We start from the raw sequence: 19,873 nt of genomic DNA, 5'->3' as shown, positions 1-19,873 counted from the left end.
AAGGCAAAAACTGTCTCTTTCATCTTTGAGTAGGACCTAAACCAAAGGAACACAAATCCTTAGGGTTGGAAATTGGTGATTTCAAAGATTGCTGTACCTCTGAACTATCTGAATAGTAACCATGAGAATGATATCTTAACCTAACATAATAAGTGTTTTCTTCTCAGTGAAACAGATTCTTGCAATTAACCTCTACATATAATTCCAAGAATTTTCTCCTATTCAAGTTGCTTTACTTTACAGTTAGTACAACATTGATATTATGATGGATTTTGCTTTTATTATAATGACCTTTCATTTAAAATAAGCAGTAGCCATAGGGATAAAAAGTACAAAAAATAAGAATTCTTCAATAAAATGTATTGTGTGCATGGCTACAGTGTATTACTATAATTACTACAGGTTTATAGCAACGTGAAAAAATACGGGTACTAATTTGGGGTTCTCCCATTTTTTAAGTTCAGATACATTAAGCATGTTTTCACAGTTGTCAAACATCTGCTTCTTCCTCAGAGAAAAACAAAGCTCCCATTTTATCCTGGTTTTCTAGGATCAGCCTTTCCACATTCAGGTCAAATAACAATTTGAATAAGCTAAAGCTTAGTTTGTGTTCTTAGACTAAATTATAAAGACTTTTCCAAGGCTCAGTTTAATATTTTACCCAGAAACCTACAGCTTGTCACAGTAATCACATTTATTTATTTTTAACTCTTGGGGATGTAATTTAGGGTAACTCTAAACAACTTTAACTCAGCTGAGGATCTGCCCTTGTAGATTATAGGATCCCTTTCCTGAAATACTGAAAATTCTCTTCTCAGGTTGGCAGAGGAAAATAAGTTTCATACATCCGAGTGGTAAAAGGGTCATGATGAGAACCATTAGAATCTGCCAGGAAAATTCTAGTACTGCAAAAAATGCAGACATCCTCAATTCCAAGTTCTGTGCAAAAATAGATTATATATATATATATATTCATAAAGTTATCTACGAAGTTGTTTTCCTTTGTAAACTGGTTAGATAATGCACACTTTCTTAGTCTGTCAAATGTGCAACGTTTAGGAATAGAGGACCATTTTGACTCATATTTTTTTCTAAAGTTTCTTAGCAATAATAATTTATATTGATAATATTAGCACATTAGCTATATACATATTAGATACCTCTAGCAATATCAAAATATCAATGTTATTTAGGTCACATCTGGTCATTACTGTCTCTACTTATACTAAAGCTTTCTTCATTTTAGATGGTATTGGCACGACCAGCTTAGGCCACTGCCATCTTACTTTTCAGTATAAAATCCACCATGTTTTCTCTTTCATCTAAGCAGGTGGGAGATTTCTGAGACCAAGTTAAAGAAAAAAAAAGAAAGAATAAAGAATATCTTGCTTAAGTTTAAAAACACTAAAAAAGCATTACATTAAGAGAGCTCCACAATTCAAAGTAGAAACTTCAGTTTTGTCTGTAAGTGTTTGGATGAGTCAAAAAAGTATCTTTTCCCCTCCACAGGAAAAATAAACTCAAGTTTTTTGTAAAATCAAAAGCTTTTCGAAGATCAGTGTCCATGTATTAAAAGAGTTTTGAAGGTAACTCTAAAAGTTATTCCATCTCCTCACTGCTGCTAGCTCATTTCCACAGAACAGGGAGGTACATAGGTTTGGAGGGCAGAAACTCGCTGCTTTTCCTGGGCTGCAGCTGTTGTTCTTGGTTATGCTCAGTCTGCACTCTCAGACACAAGAACTGAAAGCATGAAAACAGGGGGCTGGATTCACTAAGCCTATATTCCACCTGGAGATCTCTGAAGGCCACTACCAACAGGAAATATTAGGCTTCAGTGGGATTCAGGATGTGAAATAGCACCCAGATTACATGAGAAAGTACCACATAAGGCAAAAGCAGAAGAAAACAAACAGACAGTTGACAAAGGAGTTGTGGTACAAGGGCTAGCTAAATTTCAGTGCTTTATTACTCATAACAAAGAAACTGAATTTGTCGATATGGGGAAAATATTTAAAGGCATTAATGGATGATGGATGCCTAATGGATGCCCCTTTTCAACATGGTAAAGTGGACATTTGCCATATGTGCTTTTAAAGGGCTTCCCTATTAATTATAGCTCAACCCCTAGAGAAAACAAACACTTGGATTTCCATGAAAATCAATGAGTATTTCAAGCCCTCAACAACTGTCAACAGCAGAAACTAAGCTAACAATATATTTGAGATTATGGTGTTGAAAAAAATATATCTCTCCTCAAGTTATGGATTAATTAAAATGAGCGTAAACTGATTATACTTTCCATGGTCTGAATTGAGAGACAGTGAAGCATTAATTTTTAGACAGAACAGATGCCTTCCCAAAAAGAAAGGACTTAAAACAAAACCAAACATTTCAATAAATACAGGACTTCAAAAAACACTGAGAGAATTTATGACTTTCTGGTATAGACAAAGTCAGGAACTCATCTGTATATTTATTAAATTAGGAATATCATTTTGTTGAATGAATAAGAAATGTGCCAGAGACAATGAATTTTGTCTCTCTCTTTAGGGTCATTAATGTATTATGTTATGGCAGTAAGTCACCAGCACCACTAGCATAAATGCTGAAAGGCTAAAATACCAAAAAAGCAGGAAGGAGATGTGTATAACACTGGAATGTCAAAAGCCCCTATTTTCTACTATAAAGACGTAGCTCTCGCGGGAAAAAAAAAAAAAAAAAAAAAAAGTTATACCTCTTTTACTTGTAGCCTGCAAAGAAAATATTGGGCTCTATAAGGAAGCAAAATGGTTCAACTTAAAGATATACACACATCTAGGCAAGATCTTGAATTGACCTGATTCAGAGTGACTGGGATTTCTACTGACCCAAATCCCAGCATGCTGGCTCACTTCTTCCCCCTCAGGCAGTGAGAAACTAGCAGCTAAATAAACTGGATCCAAAGAAAATAGTCTGATCTCTTTGCCGTGTCCAGAATCGGGGATAAGAGTGGCTACTGCACAGGGCAATATGATTGATTCACTAGCCTTCTTTTCAAGGGAAACGCTACAAGTCTAGATGAAAAGCTGGGAAGAAGATGGAAAGAAATCATGTCCTAATGAACACCAGCATACTGGGGGGAAAGCTGCGATTCCAACTTGAAGAGACTTGCCCTTCTTGAAGGGGCTGGAACTGAAAGCCAGGCTGTGTGATGGCCAATGTAATTGCCTTCACTGGGTCCAATTCTGCCAGACTAGCTCTGTGGGCTTCCAGGACATTTCCTGCTGTAACTATCGTTCAGAGATTTAAATTGTTCCTTTCTTTTACACAGAGGATTGGTTGGAAATAATCAAGATTCTCTGTTCACTTTATAACTTGTGTCTGCCTAAAAAGTTAATTGAAATCAAAGTTATAAAATGCTCAATAGGACCAAAACCATCAGAATTACACTAGAAAAAATATAAGTCATTTCTAGATACAAGCAACAAAAGCTCTTCTAGGTAGCTTATGAACCAGATGACTTTTCCTTAGAATAGTTTAGCTGAATATAACCTGCAATAGTTGACAAATCTCCATGTGATCATTCAAGACTTAGAGGTAAGACATCAGAAATCAGAAATGTAATTCATCCTTTTCAAAATTTTTGAAGGACATCCAGGAAAGTTATTTGAATGTAATTTCTTAATAAGCATTCATTTCAGCTATGGGCCAGAATACAATCCGACTAGAACATAAAACCAACCAAACACAATGTATTATGGTGAGCATTTCCCCAAATGTTTTACGTTCTTTGCCAATTTATAACCAGCTGGGAATTAACACACCAGCAAAACTACCTGTGATGAACATTCAATAATGATTTTAATAAGATTGGAAATACAACCATTTCCACTTCAAAATTCTTAAGAATAGTGTTATGGGATGGCCATAAGAGATTAATGGATATCTTGAAAAAAAAAAAATATATATATAAATTGCACTACTGGAATACCAGAAAGCTGGGTGTATGGGGGAGAAATTAATTGAACCTATACTTTTGATAAATATTTTTTTTTCAGAAGAAAAATGTATACTAGTTTGAGCTGTCATTATGCTAACCTATATCCTATTTTTCATATTATTAGTAATACATAATGTAGTAGTTTATATTCAAAAATAAAACCAGAATGTATATACCTCATGTATTTATCCAGAAATACACTAAGGTTACTATGGTTACGAAAAATCCATTACCTTTGAATACAGAATGAAAAAGTTTGACTTAAAGTGTGCACTATTTATTACAGCGATCATCAACAGCCTTCAGGATGTTCTCTAACTGGATTCATTTTTCAGTGTCAAAACTGACCCACCACACCAGTAGCTTATGGCCTGTGCAAGGCAAAGAAATTTGAACTATATGAATTTTTAAATATGTTTCATACTAACTGAAGATGAAGAAATAGCTTTGAATTTTAAGGCCTTACATTTTAAAAAAAAAGTAGGGTCTTGATACCCTTTTTCCCCCAAGTTGTCCAATATAAAATGTTTTAATTTTACTTGTACTTTTTACCATATTCAACTTCTGAAGGGTTCAGAATAGTACTTTGTTTTGCTATGATACTTCCAGTTAAGTTTGTGTGTGTTTGTGCAATATGAACAATCTCAGTCCAAACAAATAGCTTGGATATTTAATTAGCTATAACAATAATTATTTTAAAATAGGAAGTCAGATGATCACACTTCACTGTACTGCAAAATAACGGTCATATAGGTTCCATTTAATAGTACTGATATAACTTAGTCATTGACACACTCTATACCTGTTATTGGTAGACTACTTTGTTTAGGCTTTTAACAAGCAAGCTAAACATGGACAATTCAGGAAAGCAACATAATGGCTCTCTAATTAAGAACATCCACGGACAACAATGAGAAAAAATATTAAATCTGTACGTTATTTCTTGTCTCCGATAGCTCAGAGATAACTTGTTTTGAGAGCTGGATGCTACGAGATGAAAAAGCTGTAAAACTACCAAAAACTTGACTAAGGTCCTGTGAAAGAGGATAACACAGAACAGGATTTAGATAATCCATGACAATATTAATGTTTGAGAGTCCCAGCAGAGAGTTCTGTGAAGAATTCTCTAACAAATGGAACCCATTGTGGTTTAAAGTGCATCCAGGTAATTTTTAATTTATTTTGCTTTTTTTATCTGAAATGCTTTAATTTCAGCAGGTAATACTTTGCCTGAAGTGCCTCTTGGTCATTTTTCACCAGAAATAACAGAGTTGGTGTTCACAAAGGACCTGCAGGGAGGATGAACGTTAGCACGAGAGGCTGTTAACAGGGTCAATATGGGAGCAGAAGAATTGCATAATTTCAACCTAAATAGGAAAATGTCTTGACACCAAAGCACTAATGACATCACTACTATCATGCTAGCAGAGATGTCAACTTCACAGTTTGGTCCAAACAGCTTAAATTTTTTATCTAGCCTGATTTCTGGCTTCCTCCACAATCAACTGGAATAACAACAATAGACTTTCTAAATAGGGTAACTGAGGGATGGCACACAACTAGTTCACATTTTAATTTTGCCTTATTGAAAGTGCAGTTCAACACAGCTGATTCTAGGCAATATGTTATAAAAACCAGGAGGAAGAGTAATATAGTCATGGATGCAAAATTTAGAAGGGGTCAGATATACAATTATTCACAGCAACTATGAGACACCCGTCTGATATGCTACCTAGCACAGAACTCACCTTTTACAACATATTTGGTCCCATTTCCAAAATAAATTGGTATCCCATTCATATATAAAATATATTGTGTAATAATACCATTTGGTGTTTTTGGAGGGCTCCAACTCATCAGCAAGAACGTGGGAAAGGATATTGCTGTGGCTGGTTGCACATCTTCAGGGGCTGGTGAAAAAATATACTACATTTATATTATATATATTATATTATATATCATATCATCATATTGTATCATACATTATATCTTATCACGGGAAGTGAGAAAAAGTGGGAAAGAGAGGGAGTGAGGGAAGGTAGTCTTAGCCATGCTCCTAAGACTTCACAAAGATAACTCAGAGAACAGATATAAAATTACTACAGGTCTGCTGTATTTTTAGCTTTCCACAAATCATAAATTATTTTAGTGAACCAGAATGATTTTCAGACAAGTTGAAATTTCTAGAGATTTTATGCTTTCAAGATATCACCATTTTGAAAACACTCCTATCACCTGTGAGGTGTCCTTGGAAACACAAACTTTTAGAAAAGATAAACTCTTTACTTTTTAGAAAAAATAATTTTGCCTGTGTATTTTTCCAGATAGATAACTCTAAGCATGGGGAGGGGTACATCATTTTTTTACGGTCCTTTTTTTTTTTTTTTAAATACAAGTTAATTTCTTTTCATGTTTTTCATTTGTAACTACAGTGATTATTTTTTTCTAATCACAAATGCAGATGCATTATTCTTATGCACTACACATTCCTTCAGACTTTTCATAATTCAATACACTTAGTACCACTTGTTTAGCATGGATTTTATGTATATAATATACTGTAAGTTGGCAATGGATAATAATTTAAAAGCTGAGTTCTCTCACCGTTTCAATGAGTTATATGCTAGAAGCATAAGCAATCCCACTGAATATCACAAGGGGAGCAGAACTCGGCCCTTAGTCTGGGAGGAATATCTTGTAATTTACAAGCTCTGTGCTGGCAATTTAAAACAATAACTAGCAGTGGCTGGCAATGTGAAAACAATATAAAGTAATGAATGTTTCAATAGGGAAACAGGGATAGCTTGAGGGTGTGATATGGTGTCTGTCTTCTGTATCATCAATTTATTGTTACTAAGAGCATGCAACAAGAGCATCCAAAAATAGAAATTCCACACATTGACTTTTTGTTCAGTTCTTCTAAGGGATAAAACACATGTTCCCTGTGGCTTTATTTGATCACCGGGAAAAAAAATAAAAAAATCTATTCTTGCGTAAAACTTCCCAGTATGACAGCACATCTGAAAACAGTGACTGTTTTCTGAAACATATAGAATTCCTGGTTTAGCAAGCACACTCACTAAGATGAGGACAAGAAGACGTACGCAGTTGTGCTTTTTGTTGTTGTTTTGGTTTTAATTACTATATTACACCAGAAAGAAATATAGAGTACTAAATAAATGTTAACATCACAGGGTCCATTAACTATTTAGCTGTCAGAGGCTATACATTCCCTTCGCTAATGCCACCAGACAAACTTGGTCAGTTTATTTAGAACTTCCAAGAGGTGATACTGGGTTTGATTTGAATGGTGCTGCTGGCAGTTTTCAACATGTTCACATCAAAATCATGTTCTAGAGATGTTAGACAGGAATACTCAGGACTGTCCTCATCAGGAGAACACCTTCCACAATTCCTGCTCTAGCAGCAGTTCAACACTCTACCATTCTTCTGATCATCATGGTTGTAATTCACACAACTTCATGCTAAAACGTTATTTGGTTTATTCATACATTATTATTACCTAGTTTAAAAGAGAAAATACAGCAAAGAGCCTTGTTAAAAGTTCAGCACTGTGAGAGTTACTAGATAGGACTGTGGGAGGAAGGAACTTTTGAAAACTACTCAACATCATGGAAGATTAAACACTTCCTACAGATACAAGTCAAAGTCTTTTACTATTCTACCAGTGCAAATTTGGAGTAACTGGTTTTAACTGGATTAACATGACTTTAGGATGATGGAACCCGGAGGAGGATCTGACTTGGACTTTATGTTTAATTGAGAATGGAGTTAGGCATGTCACAGATCTTTTGGGAACATTTGCTCCCATAATTGATTTGCATTACACATCAGGCTAGTCTCTAAAGCTGGAACTAAATGTTCTTTCTTCCTGCTGTATTTCTCAATGCAGTCTTAGAAAACATTAATTTATACTCACAACCTTTAAGTTTGAGCCCAAAAACATATAAAAGAATTAAGGAAAGAGAGAAAAACTGAAAAGTGATTAATAAATAACTCAATCGGCATTTGGAGGTTTCATCACACCGAAGTAATTGTTGCCTATTGCTGGTGTTTAGCAGTTAAAAGAAACCATGGAAATCAACCGTTTGATTCTCAATTTCATACTGTGCCATACAATCAATTCTTTTTAGTCAGACTGTCTCTAGATTTACTTCTGAGCCCTAGTAAAATGAGGAAGCTTTCATTAATCTTTCAGATGCTTCATATTAATGACAAGGCTCTTGCATGAACAATGTAACAGCAATTAAAAAGCCCATTAATCTGCATTACAGCTATTAAAGATGCATGTCATTAAAGGGTATGGAGTTTGATTCATTTTCGCACCCCCCCAAAAAATGGAGCAATTATGGTCTGGCAATGCACTTTGTCATCAAATTAGGTTGGGGTTTTCCAGCAAATGGCTTTGCAGCATTTAGCTCTTCTCCTGTTTTATTATTCATGACTGAAATGTGGAAGTCAAGACCTTTGAAATTACTTTACCTTCTTGTGGAGTGGAGATGTTCAATGCATGCAAGCTCTCAGTACAGCCAGCCAAAGTGCAAGCAGTTAGGGTTACAGTATAGTTTGTGAAAGGATGCAAGCCTGTCAATATGCCTGCAACAGAAGAAAGCAAGGTGTTATGCATGTACAGCCTACAGACTGATTACATACATGAAGAGAAGTAAAATAGAAAATTTTTCTGTTACAGGCATTCACAGCTAGAGGTAGAAGAGAAAAAAGATTTTAAGGTTTCATTCATATCATGCCACAATGTAAATTTTGCAAAATATATTAAGAGAAAATTATGTTTTATTACATTCTTAATAATTACGATGCAAAAAAGTTTCTTTATTTATTCTCACTGTGACAAACACAACTTCAAGACTGAGATGCACATTTTAATATAACAATGACAATAAATTCAAGTGTTTTTTTTTTCTTAGCACCTGCTTCACCAAGTTTTTTCAGTTATTGACTTATTTTCTAACGGTTTTTCAGCCTCCCAGAATATTTTTTTTTAATGCTTCCTCTCCAACGTTGCCCCTAACTATTCATCTATAAACTCAAATTTCTTTTTTGTGTGAAATCTCCCACTTGTGTTTCTGTACTTCAGTGGAAGAATATAGCCTATACATTTGCTATACTACTACAGTAACATATTTCAGGTGACAAAGTACTCAGAGATTTAAAGAAAAAAGTTGTATAAGCTTATGCTTTTTAAGGTCCTGCTTGCGTTAGTGAAGAGAAGTTGCTGGATTCCCACATATCGATCAGCAACTTGTGGATAAACAAATCACTCCTTGCCATTTCAGGAAGTTATGAAATATTTTGAACTGAAATATACAGAGTGATTGCATGGAAAAAAAAAAAGTTTGACAGACATTTTTCAGAAACGCCAGCAGTTTTCATTTCAAAGTAGGTCCTACAATAAAGTAATATTGCAGTGAAAAGTAATTAAAAGAGCTACTTCATGACAAGTTTTATTTCAAACCCTGTTCTCACCTCAATTCTAACAGTTTTTGGTAAAATCAGTGGGGTATTTCAAAAGAAAACAACAACAACAAAACAGATCATTTTTATGGCACAAATGAGGTTATTTAGGAACTGTCCCATATTGGGATTTTCAAAACTGTATCGTTGCAAAAACATCTTTGGAAACAGCAGTACTTCAGAGAACCATAATTCTTGGCCAAATCTCTCATAGTAGGAGACTAAACCCCTTCAGCATTATGTGCACACTAACAGGTAGAAGAAATTAGTCCTTTTTGTTACTTTTCATTGAGTTACTACATACAATGCAACACAACTCTGGCTTTCAGTAGAAAGCCTTTGTTCCCATGTACACCCTTTATACCCACAAAAAAAAAAAAAAAAAGGTCTGTAGAATTGCATGCAGGGAGTTTATGGTTGCAGCATAATTACGTTATTTTCTGAGTGGAATAATCTAAGCAAGTTTATGATTTTTTACACTGTGTTTATTAAAATGTGTGGTCAAATTGAAAACTTGAGGTTAGCTTTCATTGAATAAATTGTGTTTTTCTCTTTTCTTGTAATTAAAACAAAAACTTCAGCGACTACCATTGCAAATTAACTTTCCATTTGAGTTTTTGGAGGTCCAGTTCTTCTATGCAAAAAGATAATCGGTAGTAGCAACACTCAGGTCAGAGTAGCTGTGCTAAACTCAAACCAGTTGATCAGAATCAACTCTCTCTAGTAATAGCTTTGATTTTGGAAATACCTACTTAGCAGAGAAAAACTGTACTGCCATCTTACGAACTAATGGAAATACAACAGGGAAGAAAAAGAATGTTGTGTCAGCCACTGCCCAAGCAAACGTGCCTGTAATCTTCCTGTAATATTTGGCAGAAGACAAGTATTTAAAAAGCATTCAACAAGCGTTTTTAAAAGCATTCAACAAGCATAACACAGAACATGATGATGCTTCAAAACATTAGTATCCCACTAAAGCAGGAATACTGGAACCTACAGTGTATTCTTCAGTGCAGAAACATCACTGGTTTAAAAAAAAAAAAAAAAAAAAGTCTGTTTTGCATAAGACAATAGAATACCCTTATTTCCAGATCACACAGGGTTAAACATGGGAAAGTATAAAAGGTACTTTTGGAATTAACTTCAGCAAATAAACACATGCAGAAACCAAATCCTCTAACTGTGACATTTGCAGGTTTTCAGTTAAGAGGAGCATGCTATTGTGTACATGCTCTCCCTCTATTCACTCTGCTGTGCTTTAGGAAGCAATTTAGTTTTATTTGTACATTTAGCACTTGTAGTGTTTTTTTCTTATGAAGCAGTGAATTAATGCTCCTTGCATTTCCTGATGGAAGACATTCTTTAGGGTCACCAATGGCTTCAGGCATTGAGAGCCATGGTAGCACATAGAAAGCACATCCAGAAAGATGCTTCTAGCTGTAGAAGGTTTGGATTGGGCTGTTTGATTGTGCTTTTTACTTTTGACAAAGTAGAAAGGTTTTATATGAAGCATCTGCAATGCAACAGAGTATACATTACTCAGGTAGGTTTGTGAAGGACAGTGAGAATTTGAAAAATAAAACAGATCAACCTTTTTGCAACAGGAGGTACCTGTTATTAAATATATATATATATATATATATCAAAGGCAGCAACTGAAAAAAATATTTTGTTTATCTCAGAATTAACGTATTTCCTTCATATGCACACTTATACTATTTTCTCTCAACAAAGAAACAGATGTGTGGCATAGGTAGGCAATAGAAAGTGCACAGATTTTATTTACATACTTCAGCAAACTACTTTTTTCTCAGCTGCCAACCTATCTGTTTGGCCAGCATCCACTGTAATCTGTTCTCCTTCATTATGTTAATCTGTGGGCGGAAAGATTTCTGTCATCTTCAAATCGCTTGTACAGCAACGGTAAACACCTTGGCCTGTCTGTAATTGGACAGGTGTCTGCATTGGTGTCACCCGGCTTTTAATTCAATTAAAGAACTGGCGGCTCTGCTCTCATTACCCACTCATTTCCTCTGCACTTTGAGTCAGCCAGTGAAATTTACACTCGGTGCCTGACTATCTTAGAGCACAAAGTCAGCAGTCCCATAGCAAAGATCATCACTGATACAACATGAATTAAAAAACAGCAAAATAATTTTTGCAATAAAAAACAGCCTATAATCCAATGAAGATAGCTGACAGCTTCTAAAAAGTTTTCCAAACTCCTCAACTTGCGTGCACACAGACTGGCATCTCCTGTCTATACCCAATAACTGATGAGCTGATAGTCTATCAGGCTTTCCAAAAGTAGATGCTAAAAAAGCAAAATTTGGCCACAACTACATTTGCATATATTCTAGTAATGTTAACAGGAGAGAGGTAGATAAATTGTCAGTTTGATCAGGAGATAGAATTAGAGGGACCATCAATATTTAAGAAGAGGGTCAGCCTCCCACATTTGGGATAAGAGTCCCATTCATTCCATCTGCCACTACAGAGCAGCTGAATCCATTCAGACTTAAAATTTACACCATAGACTATGTTCCAAGCCTTAAAGTCTATACAGGGAATCAGAGACAGTAAATCATTCTAACACACCACTCCTATCTGCCCACTCAAAGAACCTTTGGAAATAAATTAAAGTTCTAACACAGACATTTTGACACAATGACCCCATGAAACTGAATAATGTCATTTGTTAAATATGAATGTAAAGTTAACAGTCTAAAAGAGTGATCTGGAATCACACCTAGAACATTAAGCCCACTTTATATGCAAAACTAGTATTTAATTTTCTATACTTTTATTTAAATGATCTTTAATTATTTGCAATATTTAAAGTTGAGGTTTAGAGTTCTGTCAGAGTAAAAATGCTAGGTTCTTTCTTGTGGATAAGGGATAAAAATATTGACATGGACAGTAGAAGAGGGTCAACAATGAGTTTATGGTAAAACAGACATTTTGACTAGTCACAATTAGTTGCATCTTTATAACCAATCCATGTATCATTATAATGCATACAGTATATAAGAATAGTAAATATCAAGCTTCTTTCTTTCATTTCTCCATAAAACTGACATTTCTTTTGTTCAGTACATCTAAAAGGGAAGTCTCATATTTAGACAGTTCTGCCACAACATTCTGGCAGATTTTGAGTGGAAAAAACTAGTTTCTCATCAAGGAAAAAAATACATATATTTTACTGCTAAGGTATAATGGCTAACATTCTGTTCTCAAATGCTGAAAAATAGATTCAAAGGCCATTACTGTGTTTTAATAATTTCATCATCTAGTTAAAAGATCATTATAAAAGAAGTTGCTTCACTGCCCTGATCTGTCGTTCTGCTTTTTCAGAAAGTTACCAGCAGGTCTTCACAGATAACACACGCTTATGGTAACTTACAGAGTTTCTATTCTGCATAACAAATTTTTGAAGAAATATAAATTGAGGCAAGCTTTTTAAAACACATTTAGTGAAGGAGCCTTCCCATAAAACAAAATTAAACCCACTTGACCCACCCCCCCCAACTTACACAAAAATGTTATTGAGTATTTAGTTTTACAGTTGCAACACAAATACTAAAGTTGTCTTCTTTTCATCCAAATAATAATAAAATACATTAAGATGGTGGAAGAGGAACGTTTTGAAGTTAGTTTTGTTTTGTTTGTTTGTTTTTTACAGGCAAATATAGGTAACTTTAATTATAACCACTCACTTCTTTCATATGAAGCCTGAAAAGTCAGCTCTGTTACTGAATATTAAGATTCCCAAAGTCAACCACAGAGCTTACCCACACAAGTTCCATTTGTTTCACACGCTGAGTGCATTTTTTGCCAGAGGGATTCTTTGCCAGATTTTTTTCATTGCTTCCTCTCTAACACTCTACTTCAGAAGGACTTATTTTGAAGTACACATTATGAAATTGAAACAACACTTGACCTTATAGATGGATCTTAATGCCTTTTTAAGGTGTTGAAAAAAATAATAATTACCAAATCCCTTCTCCCCAAACCTAAACACAACTTAGCCAACTTGAATGCCTGAGGTTGTACAGCATCTGTCTTACAAAGTCACTTGTGTGTCGAGATGCATCATTGCCACAGTACACTTAATCACAGTCCACTGACCAGAAAAAGAAGTCCTCAACTGACTTTGTGTTTTTGACAGATTGTAGCAAAAACTGTTTAAGTACATGTGTCTTCTACATACACATCTCTGAACTGAAAGCCTGGGCACATCAATCTGTCGCATACATCTGCATTTTTAAAGCATCTTCTACCATAAGCATAGTCTGAGTCATAAAATTCTGAAGAATTATTGAACAAGAGGGCACCTGTTCCAACTCTTTGCCTTATAAGAACAATAAAAGGTTACTTTGGTTACTGGATTTCTCTGGGTTGGAAGACCTTTCTTCCCAACTGAACAAGATCATAATCAACCAAGCACAAGCTCCACTGGCCTTGAGGATGCAGTTCAGATTGCAACGTTTCAAGGAAGTCTGTTACATTCTTCACAACACACAGCAGCTCTTTGGCTGCTTTAATTTGCACAAAGCCATAGCCCAACAGTCCCATTTTGCACCAGACATTACTTAGACACAGAGAGAAATGGTCCTGTAATATCTCATCACTCTGTTACTCTTGATCTTTCCAGATAATGCTGTTGTTGCTATTTTTCTAGCATATGATTGATTTTAAAAGTTTGCAGAGAAGGAAAGAGTCTTAACTTTTTGCAAAACTATGTCTATAAAAAAAAGATATTAATAATCTTTTCCTTCTTCACAAACATTAAGAAGTTGATTTCTTTTTCCTTAATAAAAGTATTGGTATGTAGCTAAGTGTTGAGGTAATTTTGATAAAATGTTCATGTTTATTTAATCAGATGATTTCCATTTCATATGAATAAATTTATACAACAGCATTGGACTGTAAACAAGATTTATTTAGGTCTAAACTCAATCAAGTTAGAACATTTATTAATTCATGTTTTAAAATGTATATATTGAAAAATATGCTGCTAGTCTGCTAAAGCCTGCTAAATGAAAGGAGATAAGAGCTTATACTCTGCCGCTCTGATTTAGAGTCACTATGTGCTCAAGCATTATCTAACAATTGACAGGAACCTAACAGGCATCAGCAGATCCATTGACTACCGTATGTTACATTGGCTGCAGCAGTCAGAGGGATCTGAGCAAAGGCTGAGGTGCAGCTGCTGTTATACTCATTTGGCTCCTTCCACTGAGAGAGACGTGCGTCTGTGTGGGTGAGACAGAGAGACCAAATCTCCTTACAGCGCACAGGGACGAAACACACTGCCAACAAGCATCTCATTCCTAGTCGTTACAAGGGTCTGGGTACATGGCACCCCTTTTTGTTAGAAGGATGCATACTGTGTTCCAAATCTGACATACCGTGGCATGGCAACATACCATGCATACCATCAGTCTTCTGGTGGTGGGAAGTATGTAGATGTTTTCTACCAGGTATCCCTGCTTCTGATCAAAAGTTACTTCTACAAAACCATGATAAAGAGAAAGAATTTAGCTGAAAATGACAATCCTTTTGTATTTAAACCTGGTTCAAGCAATTGAAGTATAACATCAGCTCTGGAAAACAATACCTTCAATAAAAATTTCCAACTTTTATTACTTTAAATGTAGTGTCAGATTTTAGTTGTAAGTAAATACAAAACAAAGTTAGTACTTGGTGACTCTTTGTGTCTCCCTAAAATGTTCTATGACATTACAATATTGAACCTGGAATACAGATTTTTGAATCCTCTTATTACTCTGGCCCTATATGCACTTACATTAGACAGTTTGCAATTCTTTTCTGCAAATTTACAAAAATTTCACTAACTGCAGCATGAGAGTGCTTTGAGTGCAAAATATTTGTGCAAACAAAGATTACAAGTAAGCTGAAGTGCATGAAAACAATAGCCAAGTAATTCATTAATGGTTTTGTTTAGTAAACTATATGGTTTTGGTAAATCATTTACAGGCCTGTAGAACCCTGAAGATGAATGCATTTTTCAGGAGTCATCAGGCAGCAAACTTTCATTTTAAGCCCACCTAAATAATATTCTGATGTACTGTTTCCAAAAACACAGTTTACAGAGATATTTATTTTGAAAAACAAAGCAAAATGTGTGTATGTGTATGCAGAGAAGGGACAACCTCCATGAGACCTGTGCCCCCTCAGTGCAGCACTATCTGGCCTGTGCTGTGTGGCTGCTTTGGCTGTTGGTACGCTGACCCATTGCCCCAGGTCTCGTGGGACGCCGTGCCCGCCACTGTGGGGTCTGGCCCTGGGGCTGCCCCCCACAGCCTCCTGACTTTCAAGCCCTTCAGGAGGCGGTGGTCAGGGTACAGCCCTGCAGGTGACCCCAAAACCCGCTGCCTCTCAGCAGAGCATAGTGGGGTTTGCCGGGCAGACACAGCTGCTTGCCACTGCTTCCTCAAGCCTGGCAGAGCTCTTGCTCAATTCAGCTAGAGGGAGCTCTCCCTTGGCAGCGTTTCTCTGAACAGTATCATTTTCCAGGCTAGCAGTGAGCTTTCCTTCACCTGCTCGTGAGCGCAGGCCTACCAGTCGCTGGCAGGAGGCCTGACTTCCTGTTCTGAGAGGAGACCCAGCTAACCACTCTAATTAACTATATCCAACCATCAAATTAACTTTTCCTGAAATAGTCATCTACCAAACATTAAAGTCTAAAAGGTAAGAAAGTAAACATAAGCACATGTCAGGGAACGGAAAGAAAGGTGACCGTGGGCATTAGGAGGGAAAACCGTAAACAACAATTTTCTCATCATCACATGTGCAGCCACAACTTCAGTGCTTGGTTATTGCGGTAATGACACAGGAAAAAAGAACTACAATAACCATATGAAATTAAAAAAGAAGTCTGTAGTGAGAATATAAAATGTCTGTGATTTTTTTTGCTGGATATCTTACTATTTTGCAGCTTCCACTACAGTTCTTCATTGGAGAGTGTCCAGAGAAGGGCTACGAAGATGGTGAAGGGCCTAGAGGGGATGACATACGAGGAGGGGCTGAGGTCACTTGGCCTGTTCAGACTGGAAGAGAGGAGGCTGAGGGGAGACCTCATTGCAGCCTACAGATTCCTCACGAGTGGGAGTTGGGGGGGGCAGGCGCTGATCTATTCTCTTTAGTGACCAGTGATAGGACCCGCGGGAATGGTGTCAAGCTGCGACAGGGAAGGTTCAGGCTGGATATCAGGAAAAGGTTCTTCACTGAGAGGGTTGTCATGCACTGGAACAGAATCCCCAGGGATGTAGTCACGGCACCAGGCCTGTCAGAGTTTAAGAAGCATTTGGACTGTGCTCTCAGTCATATGGTCTGAATTTTTGGGTAGACCTGTGTGGAGCCAGGAGTTGGACTCATTGATCCTTGTGGGTCCCTTCTAACTCGGGATATTCTATGCTTCTATGATTGCCTGTCATTGGGAGCAAGTAAAACTTTAAAACTTACACATCTCCTCAATTCTATGATAACACTGATTTGAATGGTAAAAGGTATTTCTCTTATGCGCTTGACAATGGAAAATATTTTGCTAGAATGAGTAAATGCAAAAGGCCATGTCCTATCTGAAGGTTGGGTCTAAACAAGGAACCCTTTGTGGAAACAAAATGTACAGCACATGATACAGAGTACATGAGGATGGTAATTCAAGCACGGAGAGTCAAGAAGAACTCAAAGAGAAGTTTAGTGGAGGTATTTCTCATGAGCTATTTTCCGTGTCACACAGTGGGGTGTTTATGTGTATTTTGAGCATTAATTGATAAGGATGAGAAATGATCACCTTGCTGGATTAATTTTCTGAGAGTTAAACTGCTAAGACACACCAGACAAGCCTTAAGGTTGAGCAATAATCCCCTCTTCATTCTCCCCTAGATGTAATAAGACACCTGTGTCTGAACAGAAAGCACTCAACCTTCCCACAGCTTCAACCAGTTGGTAACTATCTCACAAAACTAAATGCTTAAATCAGCTTTTGGAAGCTATCTTTTCTGCCTAAGCACAGGAGGCAACTTGCAGCCAGCCATACCAGAAACCACTGAAATAAGGGATCATATTAAAAGGAAGATGAAATCGGTGCAGAATCAGTATGGGGTTTGCTTTGACTTACTGATTTTCCTAATGGATATACCAACCTGATAGACTTCTTCAATGAGTTGAATAACTTCATGAACAAGGAGAGAGAAGTGGATGTTACCTTGATTTTATGGCTTTTGACACTGTCTCCCGTAACATCCTCATAGACAAGTCAACAAAGTACAGATAAGCCAACAGTGAGGTGGATTGAAAGCTGGTTGAATGGCTGGACCTGTTATGATCAGTGGCATAAAATCCAGTTGGAGGCAAGTCAGTTGTGGTGTTCACCAGGGGTGGATACGGGGACCAAGACTGTTCAATGTCTTCATTAATGACCTTAATGATGGGGAAGAGTGTACCTTCAGTAAGTTTGCAGACATTATAAAAGGAAGAGAGGCTGAGTGAGCTGGGACTGTTCAGTCTAGAAAGGAAAAAACTCAGGTGTTATTGTGTATAAACACCTGATAAAAGGAAATGAAGGAGGAGCCAGACACTTCTCAGTAGTGTTCAATGACAGGACAAGAGTCAATGGGCACAAACTGAAACAGAAAACTTCATCTGAATGCAAGAAAACACTTTTTTTTTTTTTTTTTTTAACTGTGAGGATGGTCAAGCACTGGAACAGGTTGCCCAAAAAGGTTGTGGACCCTCCAACTGTGGAGATTTTCAAAACGAAACTGGACACAGTCCTGGTAAACCTGCTGTAGCTGACCCTGCTTCAGCTGGGGGCATGGACTGGATGTGCTCAAGAGGTCCTTCTCAAATCCAATGATGGTGTGATTCCATAATATTCTGGATTCCAAAGAAAATTAGAAGCATAAGCTACCCACAGTCCGCACTGAAATAGTGTGTCTAAAGCTTCTTTCATTTGTTTAGATACTGATTCTAATTTATATTCTGAATTTTGATAGCAGCATAGTAATGGCATTTGAAATGCACTGGAACACAGAGTAAAGCAACTTTTGGGGTAAAAAAAAAATAATTCTTTGTTGTGACGACCTTGTACTTCTTTTATTACTCTGCTTAGTGTGGCTGGCCATGTCCATAATGTGTCAATGTTATTACATGTTTTTTCTCAAGGCAAGATGGGCTAGCACAGTATTCCTTGAACCCCAAGAATTTTCACCCTAACTTGACAATCTAACTTGAAGCATTCTAGAATGTAAGTCCTGAACAATGTGTTGAAATGTACTACCTTACACAGTAAACTTTTGGTTCAACAGTCAGACCTCATTTCAAGGATTTAAATCTGCTGAATATTCCTTTCTTGCATAAATGTAAATAGTTTGTGATTTTGAAGATGAAAAGATTTTGAAGGATTTTGGTTCCTGAGGAGTTTTAGGCTTCCTGAGAAATAGGCTTTTGGGACAGTGATATTATGCTTATTTAAAGACCTGCTTTAGTTTAAATATTTAGCTCAGCTTTTCTTCTTGGCAGAGGTACAATAGGTTCTTCTGAATTTGACACACACAGGACAGCCTTCTAGAGAACAGGTAAAACTACTAATAATTTTTTGTTACTGTGCTCCAGCTATGTCTCTGAACCCTTCTGCACAGAACAGATCATGGTAATGTTCAAAAGAATTTACAGTCTAAGTATAAAACAAAATAGATCAGATGGGTATAAAAAGGTGCAGGGGAAAAAAATAAGATAGAGAGGGCTTGACTGTGCCCTCACATAAGTTTGCTAGCAGTAGCTTAAATGTTGTCTAGGCTTAACAGTGAATGAAAACCTGAAGGAAGGAGTAGAAAAACACCAGAGTTTCTTCACTAGTGAGACTACCAAGCTCTGTAGTGCTTGTCTCTCTCCTGTTTCTTTAGCCCAGCTGTTGGGACTACTGTAGCATCTTCCTGTGGCATTCAACAAAGGAATTTGTAAAGAAATAGTCCCTGAAACTAGGGAGAAAATTAAATACAATCTTCCAGGAAAACTCAAAAAAATAAGCAAAAGCAGCATCTCCTGCTGGGGTTCTGTTTGTATGTTAAATTTTGATTAACCAGGAAAGATGATTCAGCAGGGAAAATCAAACCTTTTCTTGTGAGTTAAAGTACCTGATTCTGCCTTCTGAAACATTGCAAGGAGTCTGTAATGTAAAATATGCTCATGTGATGAAGAAAGGCTATTCAATTGCATTTAAACTTACTTGAGATATACTGTTAACAAAATATTATTTTCAGAAAATTAAATTCAAAGTCTGTTACCTGAAAATTGAGGTTCTGAACAGAAGGGATTTTTCCAAAGTCATTGTTTCGAAATATGAGATGTAAATAAAAATTTAAAGCTGCAACT

General features: G+C 36.5%; 1 protein-coding gene across 1 annotated transcript in view; it reads right to left on the bottom strand.

Annotated features, from left to right (window-relative positions):
• Window positions 1-19,873, bottom strand: part of USH2A (usherin) — a 420,079-nt gene that overhangs the window by 211,480 nt on the left and 188,726 nt on the right. The window contains 2 exon segments of the mRNA XM_040551919.1: window positions 5,728-5,889; window positions 8,483-8,596. Of these exon segments, the coding sequence (XP_040407853.1) occupies window positions 5,728-5,889; window positions 8,483-8,596 (276 nt within the window).

The sequence above is a fragment of the Cygnus olor genome, chromosome 3 (assembly GCF_009769625.2).
Source record: "Cygnus olor isolate bCygOlo1 chromosome 3, bCygOlo1.pri.v2, whole genome shotgun sequence".
NCBI classification, from domain to species: domain Eukaryota; kingdom Metazoa; phylum Chordata; class Aves; order Anseriformes; family Anatidae; genus Cygnus; species Cygnus olor.
The sequence above is the reverse complement of the archived record's forward strand: the minus strand, read 5'-3'. Positions and strand labels throughout refer to the sequence as shown.